The sequence below is a fragment of the Lissotriton vulgaris genome, unplaced genomic scaffold (genome assembly GCF_964263255.1).
Source record: "Lissotriton vulgaris unplaced genomic scaffold, aLisVul1.2 SCAFFOLD_720, whole genome shotgun sequence".
NCBI classification, from domain to species: domain Eukaryota; kingdom Metazoa; phylum Chordata; class Amphibia; order Caudata; family Salamandridae; genus Lissotriton; species Lissotriton vulgaris.
Genome location: NW_028252060.1, coordinates 122003 through 145245, shown reverse-complemented (window position 1 = coordinate 145245; position 23243 = coordinate 122003). Strand labels below are relative to the sequence as shown.

At 46.9% G+C, this 23243-nt stretch overlaps 1 protein-coding gene across 1 annotated transcript in view; it reads right to left on the bottom strand.

Moving 5' to 3' along the window:
• The window catches only part of LOC147662686 (proprotein convertase subtilisin/kexin type 5-like), a 199576-nt gene that overhangs the window by 66172 nt on the left and 110161 nt on the right, over nucleotides 1-23243 (bottom strand). Inside the window, exon 7 of the mRNA XM_086950976.1 lies at nucleotides 22798-23015. Coding sequence (XP_086807102.1) covers nucleotides 22798-23015 — 218 coding nt within the window. The remainder of the gene's footprint in view (nucleotides 1-22797; nucleotides 23016-23243) is intronic.

The following is a 23243-nucleotide window of genomic DNA, read 5'->3' as shown; positions in this document are numbered from 1 at the left end:
AAGTCCAGAACTTATTTGCACCTTGGAATTCTCTCCCTTTAACCATTCTAGGTAGGGTCGCTCTGATCAAAATGTCGGTGCTTCCACTGTTCAATTTTCTTTTTTCAACAATTCCTTGTGTGTTAATTAACTCCTTTTTTACGAAATTAGAGTCAATGTTTACATCGTTCATGTGGGATAAGAAAATCCCCCGAATCCCCCGAATCGCACTCTGCACTTTATATGAGAAATTGGAAGATGGCGGCTTAGCTCTCCCCAATTTGAGGGAATACTATTTTGCGTATTTTGCACAATACATGTCCTGATTTAAGCAGGGTTTACAGTTGGGTCTTTTCATTAATTTTTTAATGAATTTAAAAGCAGATCCACTCCCCACTATCAATATTTAGATCTCCTAAATTAGTAAGATATAAGTGTTTACACTGTTTTTTTCATTAACGCCAGGCATGTTTTAGACGGTATTCCATTCCAGTTATTAATGTCATAACCCCAGTAGTTGATCTTCTTGTCTTAGCAGGTATTAGAGATTCTTTTTTAATTACACAGAATTGGACCAAGGCTGGTTTTCATAAACTCTATGATTTTCTCTGAAATGATAGATGGATGAATGTAAGCGAAATGTCTCAATTAATCCCCAGCGATTTCCTTCTCCTTAGGTTATACAATATTCTCAGTAAATTCTTTAGCAAACTTGATCTGCTTCAGATTACTGGCCAGAAACAGTTAGTCTGTGATCTGCTAGAAGATAGGGTAGTGGAAAAGCTGGGTGATTGGGAAAAACGTTTAGCCGAAATTAAAGGGGTAGATTTGGAGGCCAAGGCCATAACAAAATGTGGTAAATATGAGGAGTTGGAAATTACAGCAAATATGTGTTCTACAATTAATACTTTAAATTGTAGTTCAGTCAGGGGGGCTAACTGGAGAAGGATGTTATATTTCAGCAAGTGGCTACTGTATAGAACCCCTTGCTTTGTTGCCAAGGTTTACCCCAATCAATTGGGGCAGTGCTTTTGGTGCCATATTCACACTGCAGCCAATTGGACTCAAATAATATTACACTGCCCCTTGATCCAGAAGTGCGGGAACGATATTTTTGAATAACGGGTAACAGAATGTTTGAAATCAATTGGCTTTAATGATCGACCGATAGTGTGTGGTTATGACCCAGATCTGCGCTACCTGAGAAGTTGATTAAACTTTTATATATTTGTATGGCAGTCGCCAGATCACTTCTACTTCAAAGATGGCGAACGGATCTTATTCCGTCTAAAACTGAATGGGTTCGGAAAATGGGTCAGGTTAAAAGAAGCGAACAAACCTATGCTTCACGAATACGGGGACTTAAGAAATTTTAGAAGATCTGGGCATTCTATTTTGACTGTGATTTTTAAAGTCGGTATATAATCTGTTGTATCTCTTCAATCTGTCCTTCTTTTCATGAATCTTAGAACCTGGCATTTTAACATGGATAGTATACTTCATGTAATTTGATCAGTCTTTTTGGAAGCAGTGGACATAAGACTTGAGACTCTAGGTGCTCATGCTATCTTAGGGCTTGACAGTGTTTTTTTTAAGATCTCCCTTCTTATTACTATTAGATGTGTTGTTTTATGATCAATTAGTGTTATTTATTATCCTTTGGATGCTATTGATGGATTTTAAGGATGTATTTTTGGATGCAATTTTATGTATTTGATATGGTTTTCAATAATAAAAATATATATATATATATATATATATATATATATTGTTCGCGTACAGCATAGATTTCAGATGGCCGGTACTTGTGGCAATTCATTTGACCTCTGATGTAGCGCAAATAGTTTGGCAAGGGGGCAGGTGTGGCCTGACTGCCAAACATGGCGAACACGTAACACAGGAGCTCCCCAGCCTCATGCGATCTCAAGACATTAGTTGAGACCAGGGGCACCCGTTCAGCAGTTGGACATTAGTGCAGCATTGTTTCTGGCCAGCGGAGCCTGGGCCTGAGTAATGCGGCCACATGGCCTGACGGCGCTGTTCTCCCAACTAGGCCTGAGACTGCTGCTATCTCTGCTACTGTCGAGGGGGCGAGTGCTGCTCTTTTGCATTTCCCACAGCTCGTACTATGTAATTGGGCCCTGGGTTCACCTTGATAAGAAGCCAGCCCCCCCTTTCATCTGCCAGAGGGAGCCTGTGTGGCCTGGGTGGGTGCTTGAGGAGGAGTTGCTTCTCCTTGAACATACTGAACTGGCCCTGGATATATTTGCAGGTAGTGTCTGAGATAGTTTGGAGTGCAGGCGTGGCACCCGCTGCGGCAGGAGTGACCAATTAGGTTCGCTGAGCAGAGATGGGTGCTTTGGGAGGGCCAGTGCCTGGCTTGGTCTGTAGCCTTTCTAAATAAAGACTCACAAGAGATGTGTAGCTATTGCATGAGCACCTGTTTTGCTTCTCAGGGGTGTGTGCTACCTGTCCTTTTCTCCTCTCTGGCATGGACCTGCACTGGGACCCCCCCCTAGGGTGGCCTAGAACTGTTGAGTGGCGTTTATCAGAGTGACTGGTCGGTAGCTTATCTTTATTGTTTCCTTGGTTAGCTACTCCAAGCTGCCTTGATTGTGACTGACCCTTTGTAGCCAGAGGCCCCGGCTGGGCTGAGCCTTCTCTTGTAGGTGCCGATGGGCTGCTTCGACTTTGTCTTTCCACTCTGACTGGAAGTGATTAGCGAACCGGGTCTTTCTTGGGATTGGCTGAGACTGCTCTTGCCCCTAAATGCATGGATCATGCTGAATATAGGTGAGGCGGGTCTCTGGCGCCGTTGGCTCATCTGGGCCCTTGTGAGCCCTCCTCCTACTCCTGAATTCTTTGCATCAGAACTGATCGGTCTCTTGGGGGCTTTTGCAGGCTTATATCAGCACAGAGAGGAATGCACAAGAACTCTGGCAGGATCACTTGCCCAGGACTCTCGTCCCGTGGTGGCGAGGAGCAAAACGCCAGATGGTTTCCACTCCACCCTCCCCTATGGGGGTGAATTTGTGTGGAATGACACCTACCTCCGATAAGTTGGACAGAATCTTGGTATCTATTGCTGAGTCCTGAGAAGCATTTGAGGCCAAATTTGACTTGGACACCAATGATCCTTTGAGAAAACGAACATAAGATATCCCTAAAGATCACTGCAGATACACAGGCTATAGATGAATTACAACCTTCTATACGTGCAGTTACTGAACAAACTTGAGACATTATGGAAAGGCTGCATGTCACTGAAAGTAAACTCAACATGCTGAGGGCCACTAACGCTGCAACAACATTTGCATTATTGGCCTTCCAGAGGCCGTGGAGGGAGCCGACCCTGTGGCATTTCTGGAACATTGTATAAAACAGGACATTGCCTCTACAGCACTCTCACCTTACTCTGTGATTGAGTGCGCACACGGGATGCCTGCCCAGTGTCCTCCTCTGGGGATGCCATCCAGGCATATGGTGGTGAGGCTCTTGAATTATCTTGTTTTTGATGCTGTTCTGACAGCGGCTTGGAATAAGGGTTCTGTCCAGTACAAAAATGCCATTATGATGTTTTTTCCGGACTGTCCAGTGCCAGTTGGCTTACTTCAGGTTCAACGGTGATCGCGCAAGCCAGGTCTCAAGTATGCTCTTCTCTACTCTGGTAAGTTGCAGAGAGTCAGCACACACTTTTTTTTGCAACCGGAGGAGGCCTGGGACTGGGTGGAATCGTTCCCCAAGCGGTCTTATAATCGCTCGTCATCACCACCCTTGTCAATGCCAGCAATGGCTTAAATAACTAATGCCATATTCCGACTTCACCGCATTCGAGCAAAGAAAGGAAACACCTACTCCTGGGCAGTGTAGGTGGGCAGCGCAGTGCTATTGTGGCTGCAGCATCTCTCCAGGTACGGTCGCTAAAACCACACCTGCTTATGTCTGACTTGACAGAATCCTGGGACAACAGGCCATCTCATGGCTCTAGCTCTGACAGACCTACACCATCAGTTTTCACGGTTCAATGTATTGATGATATGGCATATACTTGAGATCTGTGGTGCTTTACTTGTGGCTGCTTTGCTGAGGCTTTACTTCTCAGACCCTTTCCTTCTTTCATGCTGGATCCATATCTGCTCCCAATGAAATGACTCGTTTGATTTGTCGCTTATCCAGTCCTCGTATGAGTTATCACATGGCCTAGTCTTTAAGGCCAGGGGCACCCTGGCACTGTTTCCACATCCCTCTGCCTATTCCTTCAGATTATCTGCTGGGGAGTTATGATGGTTTTTGCGCCCTTTCCCTTCCCCTGATGGAGCATTTAATTGTTTCTTTCCTTTGTTTATGTTGTTCCATTTTATTGGGTGGTTGCACAGTTAGCTGTCCTTTGGATTCTTTTCACATCAATTTGATGTTAAGATGGTGCCCTCTTGAATATTCACATTTCCACCCATTAGGTTTTTATGCCGCCCTAGGTTATACTGCAGTTTGCATAGTGCCTGTCTCCTGGAAGACACTGGCATCTCTCTATTCCTTATTGCATCATGCTTGTTGACACTTATAGTTTCATCACATGGAACATTCGGAACATGAACTCTGGGTATAAACTTTATAAAGTACATGCTATGTAGCTCCCCTGGAGGGTACATATCGTCTTTCTTCAGGAGACGCAGTTGTTGGATGCAGAGGTGTCTAAACTGTAGTCCAAATGGAGAGGTCAAGTATTTGGCACAGGATATTCGGCCTACTCCCAGGGAGTGGGGATATGGATTAAGGCGGGAGCTCCACTTGGGGTGGTTAGAACACATATGGACATAGCTGGCCGGTTTGCGTTTGTGGGGGCCTTTAATGGGTGTCCATTAAACCTTGGAGTGGTTTATGAATCACACTCAGACACTTTATCCTTTTGGTCCTATGTAACCTCTGTTATAGCTGGCTGGCCTGATGTGCCTTGGGTAACTGGGGTGGGGGGCTTTAAAATGATTATCAAAGATTACCTGGATCGGCCTACGCCACCGCTCCTTCAATCTCCTATATTGTTGAACGCTCCTTAAATCTGCCCATGGCTAACCCTTTGGTTCCTTGCTGATACATGGTGAGTTAAATATCCTACATGCCGCAAATTTTTGTTCTATTACCTAGTTTGATCACTTTGTCTGCTCAGCGTCAATACATTTTGATGTGTCTTTCCTTCAATCCTCACATACTCTCAGATCATAATTCCCTAGTTTGGGAGCTGGCTTGAGGTGCGCCCCCCCCCCATCCCTATGTGGTGGCTCTTGGTTATGATGTTGAAGGACAATATCTTCCATCAGGCTCTACTCAACCGTATTGATTTCTTCTTTATTGACAATGATGGGTCTTCAGGTTCCCCATTGATAACATCAAAGGCCTTTAAAGTGGTTACTAGAGGGAATTGTATTAAGACCACTGTTGCTGTGCGCAGACTCCTGGCAAGAGATGTTTAGGAGGCAGAACAAGCAGTGGCCACTGACCCGGAGACTTCAGATGCTCTTAAGGCAGCATGTGCTGACCTCCAAAAACTAGAATTCTCCGCTGTCATGACTATGCTGCTTATGTTACAAGAACCCATGATAAAAGTGACATATCCAGTTGCTTACTGACACAATTGATTTCACCATGCTACTGTGATCCTACTCCGTTACTTATTCAACTTTGGTACAAGAATATTGCCCCTACTCAATTCATTCATTCATTCAATTTCACAGCTTTCAGATTGCTCTATGCTCCCCCACTACAGGTACCCCCTGTGGCCTTTCAGGATTACTTGTCCGAGATTCCTACTACCCATGTCTCCACGAAGCTCTAGTGGCTCTGGATGCATCAATCACTAGTCAGGAGATTGGCTCCAGCCTGCAGGACTATCATGGATGCCATTTATAGGTAGTCAGGGTATGCATATGATACCTCTAGCTTGCTCCCTGCTACTCCAGGCATTTCCTTTGTGACCCCCTGGCCTCTGTGGAGGCAGAATATTGCCCCCTCTGAGACCAGGGGTAGCAAAGGAAGTGCCAGTAGTAGGAGGGAGCAAGCTTGAGGTAGCATATGCATACCCTGACTACCTCCAAATTACGTCCATTGTACCTGGATCTATGCAATTTTTATTTACATATACACCAACAGAACTGTTAAGAATAGCAGTGGGGAAAGGGGACAACCTAGGTGAGTCCCTCTGCACATATTTATATAATCGGACAGAAAGTCATTACAAGAAATCTGTGAGGTGGGTCCTTTACTGAGCAATTGAGTCTTCATTATGAATTGAGGGCCAATGACTATTCTGGGCATGGTCAAAATTAGTACACCGACTCCATTAAATCGAAGGCCTTTTCAACATCAAGGGAGAGGGACACATTCTCATCTGTATCATTCCTGCATTGCCACAAGAGATACAGCAACGCGTGGAGGTGGTCTGAAGAAGAGTAGCTGCGTACAAAGCCTATTTGGTTCTTATGAATGAGCGCAGGGATAACTTTATTGAGATGTGTTGCAAGGACCTTGCCCAAGATCTTCATATCACTTTTAAAGAGTGATACAGGATGATAGGTTCCACATTCCAGGGTTCTCTGTCTAACATGAAGATTGAGGAGATCAATACTCTCTTGAGATCAGCTGGTAGTCCCCCAAGCTCCATTGTGTCCCTGAAGACTCTACCAAGTAAAGGGATTGAGGCACATGATGTGATCTTGTAGATTCCCAGGGGGACTTTGTCTTCAACTGGAGCTTTGCTGCTGGTCATGGATTTGATGTTGTCTGCAATTTCTTTATCAGCAGTAGGCCTGTCCAGTTCCGTGTGTGCTTAATCCACCAATCACAGAATGTGTATAGAGGTCATAAAGTTGGTCTTGCATGTCATTAGGTGAAGCGTCTGAGGTATAAAGGGAAGCATATAACAATGTGGATTTGTTGTAATGTCAGAGGGGAGTGTTAACAGTTTTCCGTCATGGATTCCTCTTGCAAGGTCAGCCTCACGGACTTCTCTTTGTTTGATGGAAAGACAGTCGCTCCTGGCTTTTTCCCCGTGTTCATAGCCTCTGCCTCTTAGATAGTGAAACATCTTTTCTGCCTGAGAGTTTGTTAAACTTGCATTTCTCGGTGAGTGGGTGTTAAAGAGTAGAGTTATTCAGAGAGGTGCAATATTGTCACTATAGTCTTATGATGTCTGCCTCCAGTAACGTTTGTAACACCTTTATTTGTCTGTGTATAGTAGACGAGCCATTAAGCATGACTACACAAAGTTAAGCCTTAGCTGCTGCCCACAATATGTGGGAAGACATGACTGAGTGGGCATTTAATGCCATGTAGTCTTTGAGGTGGATTAGCAGTTGTTTTTCTTTTCCCCCTTGCAGTTTGTAGAGCTGAGTATTCACCCACCAGCGTTCTATTTGTGATTACTGAAGTTGTAGGTCCAGATAAAGCAAGATTAGACTGTGGTCTGAGAATCCATCTGTTTCAAAGGTGCAGGATGGTACAAAGCAAACTGGAGTCCAATAACAATCTGAATTTCTGTGCTATGCTGGCAAGACAAAAAGTTGGATTGATAGTCATAATGCTATAAGAGCTGCCACAGTTCCTTTAAGAAATCTTCTTGCATGATGTCCTTAAGAATAGATCTATATTGACTTTTGTGGGGTCCAAGGGGCCAGAGCGATCAAGCTGGTGGTCAAATGCTAAGTTTCAGTCACCGATTGGCATTTTAAGGAGCGTAAACGGTATCAATGTTTAAATGTCGATTTTGGATCTTTACATTTGCAAATGTGTACGTGCTGAAAGAGTCTGTTTATTTAGCTTGATTTTTCATGAGTATTCGTTTATGGAAGACAATCGCCACTCCGTTCTTCCTGTACGGTATTGAGGTTGAGGGGGTTGTGCCCATGTCTGATTGGAAGTAGGCAGCTGACACAACATGAGGGAGACAGTCTTTTTTAAGTTTATCTGATTCTTCTTGGGATGGATAGGTCTCCTGACTAAAGGCAATGTCAGGTTTTTTAGAGGAAAAGTAGCTCAGAGCTTTTTTCGGATTGATGTTCAGGGACCATATGGTCAGGTGTCTGATCATTGCATTAGCGTAGATCTATACCATTGCAAAAATAAAAGCTTAGATAGGTTAATTGGTATGTTAAGGTGAATAAGTAGTGATAACAGACCCTGTGGGATTATTGGAAATGGTGGAAGTGTGTCAGACCCAGGCCAGTAATAGTCTGTGCTAGTCTTTATATGAGTGATATTTCTCTTGTAGGCGGCTTAGCAGACCCTGGTGTATATTATTAGTGCACGGGGTCCAGTTTTCAGGTGTTCCAGTCTCACTGAGGTTATTGGTAAGTTAGATAGGATAAGGTCCAAACATCTAGGCAAAAAAGGAAGTTCTTGATTTTTCACTATCTCTAACCGAGGTTTAAGCCAGATTATGGTCCCTATACTGTAGTCTCTGCTACTGATTAGAAGCGAAAATGGATGTACCACCCGGGTCACTTGTCACCAAAGAGAACTATGGCTGTGCATCCATGACAGGGCTTGATTTAAGCAAAGTTTCCATGATGGCCTGGTCTAGAGTATCGAGGAAACAGTCCAAACTTTGGTGGGGGCTTGAGAATTCCCTCAGTCTGCTGTTTACAGTCACAAGCATTAGAGCAGGGTTACACAGGCCATATCTCAGTTTGAGATGTCGGTCGCAGAATGAAGGGCTTCTATTTGTTGGTTGGATATCTTCAGCTGCTGTCAAAAAGTTGCCATTTCTGTGAGGAGGACATTTTTGGCTGTGTCCAAAGGTGACTGCTCTACTACATTGATGGAATATGTCATTTCCATAAATTCTATCTTGCAAGCCTGCTGGCATATATGCTGGCATATTGGTGTCAGCTCCCATGGAGGTAGATGGTTCTCATGTAGATGTGCGGGTCTCCGAAGACAAATATGTGTTGGGACACCTTAAGGGCAGGCACTGAGTCAATTACGCAGCCAGAGTGGTACAGTGAAACCAACGCCAGGGATGTATGATGAAACCACGAGTTCCATCACCACACATGCCTTTACGACATGTCCATTGCAATGTATATACCTTTACAATGCATGCCTTTTCCATGCAATATTTTAACTCTCATATGTCTCTAACATGCATGCATTTACAACAAAAATCTATATTTTTTACAGGTGAGTATAATCCACAGTAGACACCAAATGTTTTAAAAAAATAATCTTTTTGGGTCCTGCAGGGTCCCTGTGGGATACACCCCGAAGAGACCCTAAGGGGTCAGGGTATTTCTACCCTCCCTCCTTTTCTTTTTTTTCATGTTTTCTCTGAGACTCGGCTCAAGCCAAACCCCAAGATGGCTGCCAACACTTCCTTGTTTGAAGTTTGGCGGGCAATCAGAATACTCCGCAACTAATGAACGGATTTATACCAAATTACAAGAAGGTCGCTCTCTGAACCAACAGCTACCTTTCTGCCTAATTTGGTGTAATTCCGTTTATCAGTTCGGGCCGTAGCTGTGTCTAAAGTTTCAATTGAAATGAACATGGGGAAAATGAGTTTTGGGACCCCCTCTTTTTCTTGGCCCTCACTTGACGAATCACACAGCAGCTGAAGTGAGTGGCAAACTTGTTTTGAAAATGTCGCAAGGATTCGTCAGACAACGCCAAAGTTTTTGGCAAATTAATAAACACTCTTCCTATGGAAACAGAATCCAAACTATAACACCTACTAGCGACCTTCTCTTGCCACCCAAATACCCCTACACACACTAAACCCTAAAAATACCCTTGCTGGCCAAAAACCCTTTCCCATCCTAAAACCCTAATAATACCCTTGCTGGCCAAATTCCCCAGCCCATCCTAAACCCTAAAAAAAACCTTGCCACCCAAACAAACTTACCCACCCTAAAAATACCTTGGCCACCCAAATACCCCACCCCACCCTAAACCCTAAAAATACATTTGCCATGCAAATGCCCCTACCCACCCCAAACCCTAAAAGAAACCTTGCCACCTAATTAGTTACCCACCTTGAGCCCTAAAACTACCCTTCCCACCCAAATACCCCTACCCACCCTAAACCCTAAAAATACAGTTACCACCCAAATAACCTTACCCATCCCAACACCCTAAAAATATCCTTGCAACCCACATACCCCTAATCACTACCTACCCCATAAAACACCCTTGCCACCCAAATACCCATACCCACCATAAAACGTGAAAAAATACCCTTCCTGCCAAAATACTGTTACCCACCCTAATCCCTAATAATACCCTTGTCAGCCAAAAACCCCTACCGACCCTAAACCCTAAAAATACCCTTGCCACCCAAATATCCCTACCCACCCTAAACCCTATAAATACCCTCACCAACCAAATACCCTTACCCGCCCTGAACCCTAAAAGGACTCTTTCCACCAAAATACCCTTACACATCCCTAAAACCTACAAATGCTCTTGCGACCCAACTACTCTTACACACCCCAAACCCTAAAAACACCCTTGCCACCCAAATACCGTTACCTATACTAAACCCTAAAAATACCCCTGTCACCCAATAACCCCTACCCACCATAAACCCTAAAAATACCTAGCCATCCAAAAACCCATACCCACCACAACCCCTAAAAAAACCTTGCCACCCAACTACAGTTAACCACCCAAAACCTTAAAAATACCTTTGCCACCCAAATACCCTTACCCACTGAAACACTAAACATAGAAAGGCTTTATACTTACCAATAAAAATACTTACATTTTTGTTGTAAATGCATGCATGGTACAAGTGTGGTCAAATTTTGTGTGGTAAATCTAGTAACCTCTCCATCCTGGGTACTCGCCATCGACTGCACCACACACAGAGCTTAGTATAACATGTCTTTATTATTCTGCGGGTAACTGCGAACATAACATTCTAAACCTGCATTCACTTTGCTACCTCTAATCCTTAGGTCACAGTTCTGCGGAGTCCTGCAAGAGCCACAAGGGTTCCTTCATGTCTAACTCACACAACACTACAGTAAAGACATGCACGGTAAAGGCATATGCGCTGTAATGGATGAGTGGTAATGGTATTGCATGGTAATGGCTAAGTTGTAAAGGCTGTTTCCCCACATCAGACTAGGGCTTGTGGCAAGTGTTGATTCAATCCATAAATGTCATGTGTGAAGGAGAGTACATGGTTATAAGCTGGGTGTTCTTAAGCTTTCTTTTCTGAGGCATGTGGCGGATCATGGGGTGGTGTCCCTATTGAGAATGGATGTGGGCTCTGCCACCAGTATGTGGAAGCAAGGTAACTAGAACCTAGTACAAAATGGAGGACACCCAGTCCCATCATTCCTTGGTTTGGCTTGTCTTCAGTATTGCGCTCCAGGTGAGTGGTTTAGAAAGCAGCCCGATTTGGGTGGTCCATCTTAAAGCCTCTGTCTGGGCATGTCTGTAGTCTGCAGTGCGTGCCATGCTTGAGGGTATAGCGGGGAGGCGGCTTGCCATGAGTTCCGACAGCACCAGTACCTCCCAATGTGCCGTCCTGACCCGTTTTGGGTGAAAGGCCTCCGTGGTTGCTAGACCACGGGGTCGTCTTTATGAAGGTAAACAGTTCTTATCATGGTGTCTGTGTTGACTTTTACTTGCACCTCTTAATTATTACTCGCAAGAATATAGGCATCTCCTCAGACTCTGAAATACAGAGTGATATGATGAGAAACTAGACCAAAAAGAGTCATGGTAAAATGAAAGTTTTGAAACTGAGATATTACAAAAAAAATCTATAAATAGTGTTGTGTGATTTAATGTATGGAAGTGATGATGACATTAGAGATGTCATGTCTAAGGTGATAAGTGGTACCAACGGTAATGCCACATGTGTTGAGAAGAGCACAAGGTGAAGGACAGACATTGGTAACTTAGTCTGTGCCATACTGCAGCCGACGATTTTTGCTTGCATTGCCTCTACCAGCATTGGCTGATCACGTGCAAATCTGCCATTTCCGTGCCCTAAAAGTGACAGTATAGCTTGAAGTGGTAGAACACATCTCGTTTCATAGGCACATAAAATAACCTTGTGGTCTTATTAGGCCTCATCGGTGAGGCGCACTTTGAGTTCTATGGTACCATTGATGCTGTCAATTGTGATTCCATGGGTGATGCTATGAGCTGTCCTGTGAGGTAGTGAAGGTTGTGTGACAGTTTGAGACTTCTCAGGGTTTGCTTTCTAACCTCAAAAGTGCTTTAAGTAAAGTTATTTTATGGAACATCAATATATGCAAAGAAATTATGTGTGTGACTTGAGTGAGAAAGATGGGGGGAGAGAAAGAGAAGTGATGGCCACAACATTGGGGCTGTTGTTTGGAAATCAAAACAGGTTTTGTCCAACATCACTAATGCACCAATTCTTATTTCTATGACAGTGGCAATTCCCTGCATCATCATGCTTGTATTTACGGTCTAATGTAGGCAGCAGAGACCGGCACTACTCCAAAATTGAGTTACTAGATTTAGTAGTAAGAATTGTGAGAAGAAATGAGATGTGAATTTCATTGAGTGTGACCATTCAGCTCAATCAAATTTTGCTTGCATCCATTACAACACACAGCATGGGGCTATCTGTAAGCCTACTTCAGTTATGGTCTTACATGACTGTGAATAAAGTCATTTCACCAGTGCACATGTACAAAAACACCCCCCACCCCCGAATATAAAAACCTTTTTTTTATTTTGTGAGGTCCAGCAGCTTTCCTGCCACTGTTACCAGGCAGTGTGTTGTATCCTACATGGGCACGGCAAAAGCACCTACCTTTAAATGGGCTTAAAAAACATTCTACGGTTGCTGCCCATGTGTGCACTTGCATGAGTGACTCTCTTTGCATAGTTTTTTTAAATACATTTTTAACCATTCAAAGATGGCAGTCCATGCATGTGTGTGGCCATCTTTGAATGGTGTTTAGTAAAATATGACAGAAACCATGGCACTATGACAATGGTTTTTGACAAAGCACATCAAAAACGATTACATGTTGGTCACCATGCACGAGCAAGGGTGGCTATCTTAGAATTTTTTGTGTGAATATAATTGATCACAAATCCAAACTAATATTAAACTAAAGCGAATGAAACAAGCACAGGTAATAGCCCAGCAGCCAAAGCTAGACACATTGGTTTTGCCAATCCTTGTTTTAACATTTTAACTGTATGTGACATCGTTTCTCATATTCTACTGTGATAATTCCAGTGAAAAGCAATACCAATTAGAAAAACGAAAGGGAAGAAGATGTCCTAGTCTGCTATGGAGACTCAACTGCCAGTGTAAAAGGCGAAAGGAAAAAAACTATTGAGAACAGGAAGGACATACAGAGGTTGGTCGAGCTATATATCAGGCTCCCTCCATAACCCACTTCCCCCGAACATCCTCAAGCAAGCCCCCGAGTTGCTGGTTCCCTGCTTTACCGACATTTTTAATGCTATGTTCACGCATGGTGCCCTCCACACTATATGGAAAAAGGCACCCATAGTGCCTTTATTGAAAAAACCTAACCTGGACCCCACATAGCTCAATAATTATAGGCGAATTTCTCGTCTTCCTCTAACTGCCAAATTAGTGGAGAAAGTCATGAACGAACAGCTGACAGACTATCTACTAAAACATAACTATTTAGATGAAACACAGTTCGGTTTCAGAACAGAACACAGCACGGAATCAGCTTCAAAGCCACAGACAAAATTAGGGTAACTTTGGACTCAGGTAGAGCGGCCGCACTAATTCTACTTGACTTATCAGCAGCGTTTGACACTGTCGACCATGATCTTCTGCTAAGTCGTCTAATTAGCACCTATTCCAGTCACCAAGGCAAAGAACCTTGGTGCGATCATCGATGACCAATTGAATTTTAAACTGCATGTAAATATCGTCGTCTCATCGAGTTTTTTCTTCATCAAAAAAATACTACCTTTCATCCCCACGGACAGCAGAAAAACAGTGATTTCTTCTCTGATCCTGGCAAAACTTGACTATTGTAATGGTCTCTATATTGGCCTACCTGGAAAACAACTCAATAAGCTGCAAATGATCCAAAATACGGCCTTGCGTCTTTTGCTAGTTACCCCTAGACACTTGTCAGTCCAAAATCATCTGTATAACCTGCACTGGCTCCCAGTTAGGAACTGCATTATCTTCAAAGCCCTATGCATCACCTATAGAGCACTTCAGAATACTGGCCCCACGGTTCTGAGACGCCTACTCTACTAGTATGTTCCAAAAAGGCACTTGCGCTCCGAAGGAGCTAAACTGCTAGCAATTCTGAGAGTCTTCAAAGCTGCCCCCAAACTCTGGAATGCGCTCCCTTTCTCCATTAGAACCCTTCCTACTCTTTTTGCCTTTAGAAAGGCCTTGAAAACCTGGCTATTTGAGAAATAGTCACTTCGTCTTACGGATACTGTCATAATCCACAGCTCAGCGCCAAGACACCCTCGGGTATTAGCACTTTCAACAAATTCATTAACATAACATAACATAGAATTCTAAGCACCTGCTAATAAGGAATGAATGGCCTGATACTAAAAATGCCCTCTGGCATGCCTTCCCTCCCCTACACAGAGGGAAGTTATAAGGTTGGTGTAATCAATGGAAGGTGTCCACTGCTCCTCTGCTCCAAGGCCCTGGGCTGACCCTGGCCCGCAGCACCTCCCTGGGTGTCCCCCCCTAGCCTTTCCTTCCCCATTCGCAACCTAAGTAAGGATTTTAACTTGCACAGTTTTTAGGAAATGTATTTTTTCCTTTTCTATGCTAAGGCCAGAGGGTGGAATTCAAATAAAAGCACGTTCCTGACTCCTGATTGTGCATCCTGTGATATGAAAATAACTGGGGCAGAAAATTTGTTGCACTAAACAAGTCCGAATGCGTGGTCTTTGCTCCTCATTCTAAAATCTGCTTCTGGAAATTGAATTTCAGGGAGCAAGACAACATTTCCTGTTTAGACTGGAGGACTCCAACAAGGTGTAACATTTCCTAAATCAGCTGTTTTCACACATTCACCAAAAACGCACATTGCAGCTAAATGTTTGAATAACCGAAAACATCAGTTAAAAAAATTAATGACAGTGTTTTAACTGTGCATGCTCACTGCGAATTAATTTACGCCACCGAACACGCACAATACAGAGCCGTTTTACCGCATGGGCCCTCACCTCCATTTGCCCCACCCCCAATAAAGTGATCAAGACAGCCCTGAACAGCTCTGCACATAAGTAGGAAATAGATTGAGTATTAATTTGGCAGCAGAGAATGCATCATTACAGAAGGTTCATGCGCACACCTGCACCAGCCTAACCTAAACCCTCACTATCTAAAATAGTATATTTCTTTCTCCCTTCTTTATCTTATCTCTCCAAGCTCACCACTCTCTCTTTATCTCCATATCTCTAATTTTCATTGTACCCCCATCTCTCTCTATCCACTGTAAACTCCTCTGTCTACCTCGACTGCTCCTCAATCGACCAGTCTCTACCTGAACTGTACTCCAGCTGACTACCTCACCTCTCTATGTCTCTCTCTGTGCTTACCTTTCTTGCACTTCAGTGGTATGACCCATGGTAGGACGTACAGATTTATCAATATTAGAAGGATGGAAGTCTGAGTTAGACACAAGCAGACTGGAACATGGGAAATTTAGGATATTTGCAGATTACTGCAATGAGACTATTACCTCGCTCAGCTATTTTAACACTTGTCTCTGTGGTCAATCAAACAATCAATCATTTGTAAAGCGCACTACATACCCATGAGGATCTCAAGGCCCTGGGGAGTGGGAAGCCGGCTACTGATTGAATAGCCTGGTCTTGAGTATCCTCCTGAAGGTCAGCAGGTCTTGGGTCTGTCGTGGGCTCAGTGGGACGGTGTTCCATGTCTTGGCAGCGATGTGGGAGAAGGATCTCCCGCCAGTGGTTGTTCTTCGGATGCGCGGGACGGTGGTGAGTGTGAGGTCGGCGGAGCGTAGCTGGCGGTTGGGGATGTAGAAGGAGAGACGTCTGTTGAGGTAGGCTGGGCCGGTCTTGTGGAGTGCATTGTGTGCGTATATGAGAAGCTTGAAGGATATCCTCTTGTTGACGGGGAGCCAGTGCAGGTTGCTCAAGTGGGGGGTGATGTGGTCGTGTCGTGGTACGTCGAGGATCAGACGTGCCGAGGCGTTTTGAATGCTTTGTAGGCATTTGATGAGCTTGGTCGGGGCACCCACGTAGAGGGCGTTTCCGTAGTCGAGTCTGTTGCTGACGAGGGCCTGGGTGACTGTCTTTCTTGTATCTGTCGGGATCCATCTGTAGATCTTGAGGAGCATGTAGAGGGTGTTGAAGCAGGAGAAGGAGACGGCGTTGACTTGCTTGGTCATTGAGAGCGTTGAGTCGAGGATGATTCCCAGGTTGTGTGTGTGATCGGTGGGTGTCGGGCTGCCCCCAGTTCCGTCGGCCACCAGGAGTCGTCCCAGGCTGAAGGGTTGGAGCCGAGGATGAGGACCTCCTTCTTGTCCATCTGGCAAGATTGCTTAGTGGGTTTGCAGAGATACATCAGGCATCTGATTAGCATCAGCATCTATTTCCCCCTCTGCTTGAGCTTTCCCTCTTTCTCTGTATCTAGCTCTCCTCACAGTGTCTTCTTCACCTCTCAAAAACTCATCTCTTTCCTCTCTGTATCTCTTCTCTCTTTCTACCACTTACTCGCTTATCTATCTTTGTTTCTGCCTCACTAATCTCTTTATGTTACCAGTCTTTCCACACCACTTCTTATCCCCTCTCCCCCATCACTCTTCTCTTTCACTGTGGCACCACTTCTATGAATACCCCACATTTGTAGCTTTCAACTCCTCTCTGCCGCTCCCCCTAACTTATCTCTCTTTCTATGTTAACTCTCTGTCCTCAGTGTACCTCACCTCAGTGCAATAAATCCTGCTTCTTCTCTCTCTTTTCCTTCGCTCTGTTTATAGCTCTCTCTACCTCACTCTGAAACCGCAACTCCCTCGGCCTCTCTTTCTTTTTCTGACGCTTTGTTCTGGCTATCCCACCTTTCTATCTTTACCTTATGACTCACCAGGCGCGGTGCGTCCATAGGGGCGTGGGGGAGTAGCCCCCCCGCCCACAGCCGCCCGCAGAAGACGCCGAGGGAGAACTGACAATGCATGCCAGTCAGCATGACGTCGGACCGCTTGCGTCATGTTGATTGACATGATTGTCACCAGGCAGGCAGCAACACAAGTGCGCATGAGTGGGGACGGAGGGTGAATTTTTTACCCGTGCCCACTCATGCGCACTTGTGTTTGTGCTTTTTTTCGCATGCCCATTAGGAGCCCTTCGGTCTCCTAATGGGCGTGCTGCGGGCGCTGAGTAACCTGTGCCCCTGCAGCACCAGGATTGGCTGCAAGGGGCTGCCAGCGCCATTCGACGACGTGCAGCCACCAAGGGGTTGAAAAGCAGAGGAGGTGCGGACCCGGACCGGCGGTGATGTAAGTTTTATTATATATAACCCCCACCCGTGCGACATCACTCCCCCCTCCCCCCGCGACTGATGTACAGGGCTTTTATACATCATGGGTTTTCAACTCCAAATGACTACCGCAAGCATGTTTGTTCACAGAGTACTACATGCTGCTATGTGTTTTATGTGACCTTTAGCTCCGTTACTTAATTATGGCCCTGCAAATATTCCTGCCATTTCACCAGATCTCCCTGTGGCTGCACGCATTTACTGTATTTGGACGTCTCCATCTCGCAGGTTGTTGTTTTCCCCTGCTAAACTGTCATTGCACACATCCACCCCACCCCCCAAATCGCAACCGTATGAAAAACATGTTTTTCAGTTATATGCAAGTGTCAAATCCCCTCTGCGTGTCACAACATTTTCAACATTGCTGCGGTTTTATATAGGGACAACACCAACCAAAGTTTTTTAAATGCTTCCCTTTACCACTAGAGCGCCGAATAACCAATTCTACACATGACTGCCCGTATTTATTATATGCTGCACGTATAACTCCTGTATATTACAATCTTACACAATGGGTATATACAGCAATGGCAAGGACATTTTTAAGCACAGATTTTCTTTTTCTTTTTTTGAGTTAACTGCACAAGCTGGTGTCTACATTTCATGTCTGCAGCAGTGAGGAGTATACAACCTAACGCAGAGAAGGCCATGAAGTTCAACGAAAACACTGTTACTCAGTCCTTACTATGATGGTCGGCCTTGCTCCCAAAGCTCGCTCGCCATAGGAACTCAAACTTTTACGGCTCAACACTTTCAAATGTCACCAGCCGCCCCTGTGACTCACTTAATCTCACACCTCATTTGCCTCTCTCCCTCACCCCATTTCTATACCTTTCTCCTTAGTCCCCCCCTCACCCTACACTCAGCAGAGTCAGAGGTCATGGTAGGGTCAGGGCCAGGGAAGTGTACACATACAAAGAGGGGATGAGGGGCAAGCCTGAAAGAAAATGATCAGCTTTCACCCAATGAAATGGTGAAAAGCCTCTGAGCCGTGCTCTGGTTTTTACTGCTGCAGAAATCCAATAGTGAAGGGGGCTTTATTTGGCATACGAATATCAGGCAAATAAGCTACAATTTCAAGGGCTATGTGCACATGTCTTTCTTTAATATTACACACACCTACAGAGATTAGTTAGACACTGAATTCCAAGTAAAGTACTATTATTGCAGGACAATACAATCTATATGTAAGCAAAAAAGACATGACTTTATTAAAGCTTATTTCAGTTTTTTTTGTCACTATTTGGCAACTGTACAGTTTGAGCGTTTGTCTTTTTTAGATGTCCCTTTTCGGAAAGGAAGTTTGATGTATATTTCAGTACCGCTTGCCATCATAGTAGGGTGACCAGGCGTCCCCGTTTTGCCATGACGGTCCCCATTTTTAGGTTTTGCCTGGCGTGGGTTTGGGTCGGCCCTCGTCATTCATTGGCTGGCTCCATAAATGGAGCCTAGCCATTGGATGAGGGGCCTGTCCGTCAATGCCGGACCAGACACGGGGGCGTTCCCGAGATTCTTTGGCTTTTGCCGACGTCACGCGACGTCAGCCGAAAGCCGGGAACGCCCCCGAATCCGGTCCGGCATTGAAGGCACCCGGAAGAAGTCCAGGTGAGTGCTTGCTTTAATTTCCCGCTGTTCCCACCCCCTCTCCTGCTCGCAGCGTCTCCCGTCCCCGTTCCCGCCCCCCTCCCGCTGGTGACCGTGCTTTCCTGTTGTCTCAGCCAGGCCCGCTCCCCGCAGACTCCCCTCCCCCTGGTCTCCGTTCCGGGTTTCACCTCTTTCACCGACTGTGCACCCTGTTTCCGGCCCCGCTCCGCTCGGCTTCTTGGCCGGTTTCCGGCTCTTTGTGCGGCCCCGACTCCCGTTGTACTCCGCTCCGGCTCTTGCACTCTGTCGGGCTGACTGTTCTTTGTGCTCCGGGCCGGTCCGGCTCTGCCCGGCGCTGGCTCCGCTCCGGGTTTCCGCGCGCTCCGCGGTTCTCGGTAAAATGGCAGAGCTGCCGCTGAGCCTCGTGTCGGAGTGAGAGAGAGAGAGGAGCGGCGGCGGGCGAGGAGAGAACAGAAGGGCGGACCGGGCCAAGCGGGAGCGCACAGGACCCCAGTCAAGGCAACCCCCAACACTACCGCAGGCTCTCGGGCCTCCGCCCACTGGCAGCCCCCTTCGTCCCCGGCCACACCACTCCTCCTCTACCGATCACCGTCTCTCCCCTGGTCTCCGTTCCGGGTTTCACCTCTTTCACCGACTGTGCACCGTGTTTCCGGCCCCGCTCCGCTCGGCTTCTTGGCCGGTTTCCGGCTCTTTGTGCGGCCCGACTCCCGTTGTACTCCGCTCCGGCTCTTGCGCTCTGCCGGGCTGACTGTTCTTTGTGCTCCGGGCCGGTCCCGCTCCGCCCGGCGCTGGCTCCGCTCCGGGTTTCCGCGCGCTCCGCGGTTCTCGGTAAAATGGCAGAGCTGCCGCTGAGCCTCGTGTCGGAGTGAGAGAGAGAGAGGAGCGGCGGCGGGCGAGGAGCGAACAGAAGGGCGGACCGGGCCAAGCGGGAGCGCACAGGACCCCAGTCAAGGCAACCCCCAACACTACCGCAGGCTCTCGGGCCTCCGCCCACTGGCAGCCCCCTTCGTCCCCGGCCACACCACTCCTCCTCTACCGATCACCGTCTCTCCGGTTAGGCCTACTCGGGCCTCTGGAGCCCTCTCGACCCCCTACTCCCGGACTCCCCACCTTGGCTGTCGGGTTTGCAGACGCCCTCTCGTACTCCTGGGCCTAACGGCCCTTCTCCCGGTTTTACCGACCGTCCCCCCCAAAGACCCCGGGTCTCCCCTCCTGGGATCCAGCGCTCCCATCCCGGGCAGTGTGGGGAATGTGCCGGGGCCGCGGGGCCGGGAGCAGGCCTCTTGCGCACTGAGCAGCCCTCCGCCTCCCCGGTGATGGCCGCGCAGGTGGCCTCGGCCGCAGCCCCCCCTTCAGGCCGCGGCAGTCCCCCGGAGCTGAAGCCAAGCGGGGGACCCGAGGAGCCGGGCGAGGTGGCCGCAGACAGCGGGCCGGAAAGTGGCCCCGACGAAGAAGAGGCCTCTCCTCCCGGCGGCGGAGAGCCGGCCGCCCCCGAAAGCAACGGACCCACCAGCCCCCCGGAGCCGACTGCCTATCAGCCTGGTGGTTATGGTGCGCCCTACCGAGAGCCCCCAGAATCTTACTACCCGGCATACCCTCCCTATCCAGGCCGGGCCTACCCGCCCTACCCTCGCGCTAAGTCCTACCCTGGAGGCCCCCAGCGCTTCCTAGGGGGCTCTCCCACCGCCACCCCGACTCTGAACCAGTTGCTGACCGCGCCCGCCCGCGCTTACCCCGGCTACCCTCCCGAAGGTCCTGACGGAGCCCCGGCCCCGCAATATGGAGGTCCACCTGGAGCTGGAGGCTGGGGGGCCGCACAGCAGAGAGGACACCATGGACCTGCCAGTCCCGGCAGCAGCGGGCAGCCCTTGCCCAGGACTCCGCAGGTAAGAGAACTGGAAAGTGGGGCAAAACATGCGATTTATAGAGCCCTGTGCTTCCAAGGGAAGGTATGGTTGGCAAGAGGAACGGGGGTGGGAGGTGGTATGGAACAATGGGACGAAGAGTCTCCGGCATCAGGTAGAGGTTGGTGTTTGAAAGGGGTCCTATTCTTGTCACCAGGTCGTGAGTCTAATGAAGGACAGGCAGTAGTTGAGAATCATGAAACCTCTTGAAAATGTGTTACTTGGTATGTACAGGGTCAGTTGTCATCAAGGGGACGGGACGGTCCTTCAATTGCGCTGTCAGTTGGTTGTGTCCGCGTACATGGTATCAGTTGGTTGGTGGGGCCAACTATTTGGGGCTGGTATGCACTGATATATATTTAATCAAATAATGGGCAGATTTGAGACATGGAGTCCTGTGTTCATAGAACAGGGTAGGCAGGTTATTTTTTTTCCAGCTATGTTGAAGCTTTTATTCTACTATGTCTTAAGTTTAGATTTTATACTTTATAAATTACCAGCTGTAACCATTTTGGTGCCGTTATGTGACTTTGAGGTAATGTTTTGCATAGATATTACTACCAGTGATGGTGTTAAGGTCACTTAATGTACACAGGCCTGCAGCAGGGTGCCAAGCGGCATTAGGTCGATAGGATTTTAAACGAAAGCTCCCTGGTGGTTTAGGGTTGTGCACATGAGTGTTTGCTGGGGTGTCCTTAGTGCTTGTGCTTAATAGAATGTAGCTAATATGTTCACGCGCATGCGTCCCGGCGTGGGGGTACAGAGCTTGCCTGCTTGTGCCTCCGTGTGCCCCTGTTGCCTGCTTGTGCTTCCGTTTTCGTGCCCCTGTTGCCTGCTTGTGCCTCCGTTTCCGTGCCCCTGTTGCGTGTGCCCCTGTTGTCTGCTTGTGCCTCTGTGTGCCCCTGTTGCCTGCTTGTGCCTCTGTGTGCCCCTGTTGCCTGCTTGTGCCTCTGTGTGCCCCTGTTGCCTGCTTGTGCCTCTGTGTGCCCCTGTTGCCTGCTTCTGCCTCCGTGTGCCCCTGTTGCCTGCTTGTGCTGTGTTGGTGTGTGTGGAGGGCTCTGTGTGGCTGTGTGTGTAGGAAGCTTTGTGTGGCTGTGTGTGTGGGGGGCTCTGTGTGGCTGTGTGTGGGGGGCTGTGTGTGTGTGTGTGGCTGTGTGTGGGGGGCTCTGTGTGTGTTTGTGTGTGTCATTTGCGATAGATAAAGCTAGTGGCATTGTAAATGACAATGCCATTTATTTATGTTAAAAAAAACATAAATAAAAATAATGTCAAGAGCAATGCCAATAGCTCTAACTTTAACAAAGGCAAAACCATTGCATTGTAAATGCTTGTTAACCAGTTGTCCCAGCAAATCTCAAGAAATTTAGCTCATGTCCCAGTTTTTAGAGAGGGTCAATTGAAAACTGTGGGAGGTGTTTTTTATGTTTTACAAAGCAAGGAAAGTTAGCAGTTGTTTCAAGAAAGCAATTTAATTAACAGTCAAGCTTCTGGGTTTAAAAATTACATCTTATGTATGTTCTTACTGCCTGTTCTGTAATGTCTGCTGAGGAGCGCTCTCATCGCTTGAAGTAAAATTGTAGTCCTTCTTCTATTTTTATGAAATGTCCCAGTTTTTGGCTTTAAAATTCTGGTCACCCTACATCATAGTGCTTGAATTAGTTGAAAATGGAAAATAAATATGTAAGCTATTCTGAGCATATGACCCACAATGCATCGTGCCCAGGGACCCAGAAATCCTTAAATTGACCCTCCACACTCATGTAGTCCCTGAGAGCCTGTGGCACCTACCTGTGCACGTCTTCTCGTCCGCGCATCGCTGGCAGTCGGCCGGGCAGCGCCTGCAGACCCCATCCACCGACGTGTACTTCTCGGAGCAGGCACTCTTGCAGGCGCCCTGCTCCTGGACGAAGCCACTCTCGCAGCTCGAACAGGTGGAGGCGTTCCCGGTGCACGTCCTGCAGGGGGCGGTGCACGGTGCGCACGTTCCAGCCAGGCCGAAAAACCCACTGTAAAAGAGCAGCAAGTGATACATCCTTATTGTCCTTGTTCTTAAGCACACCTTAGTCATATAATATTTCGGAACTTTTCACATAATACGCGTCTATAGTAAGCAAAAAAGCCATGCACACTAATTACACGGCTCTAAAATAAAATTTTGGGCATTTGCATAGAATGATACTCAAGGCCATTGGAGCTATGCGACAGCGATGGACCAAATTATGTGGTAAAGAAAG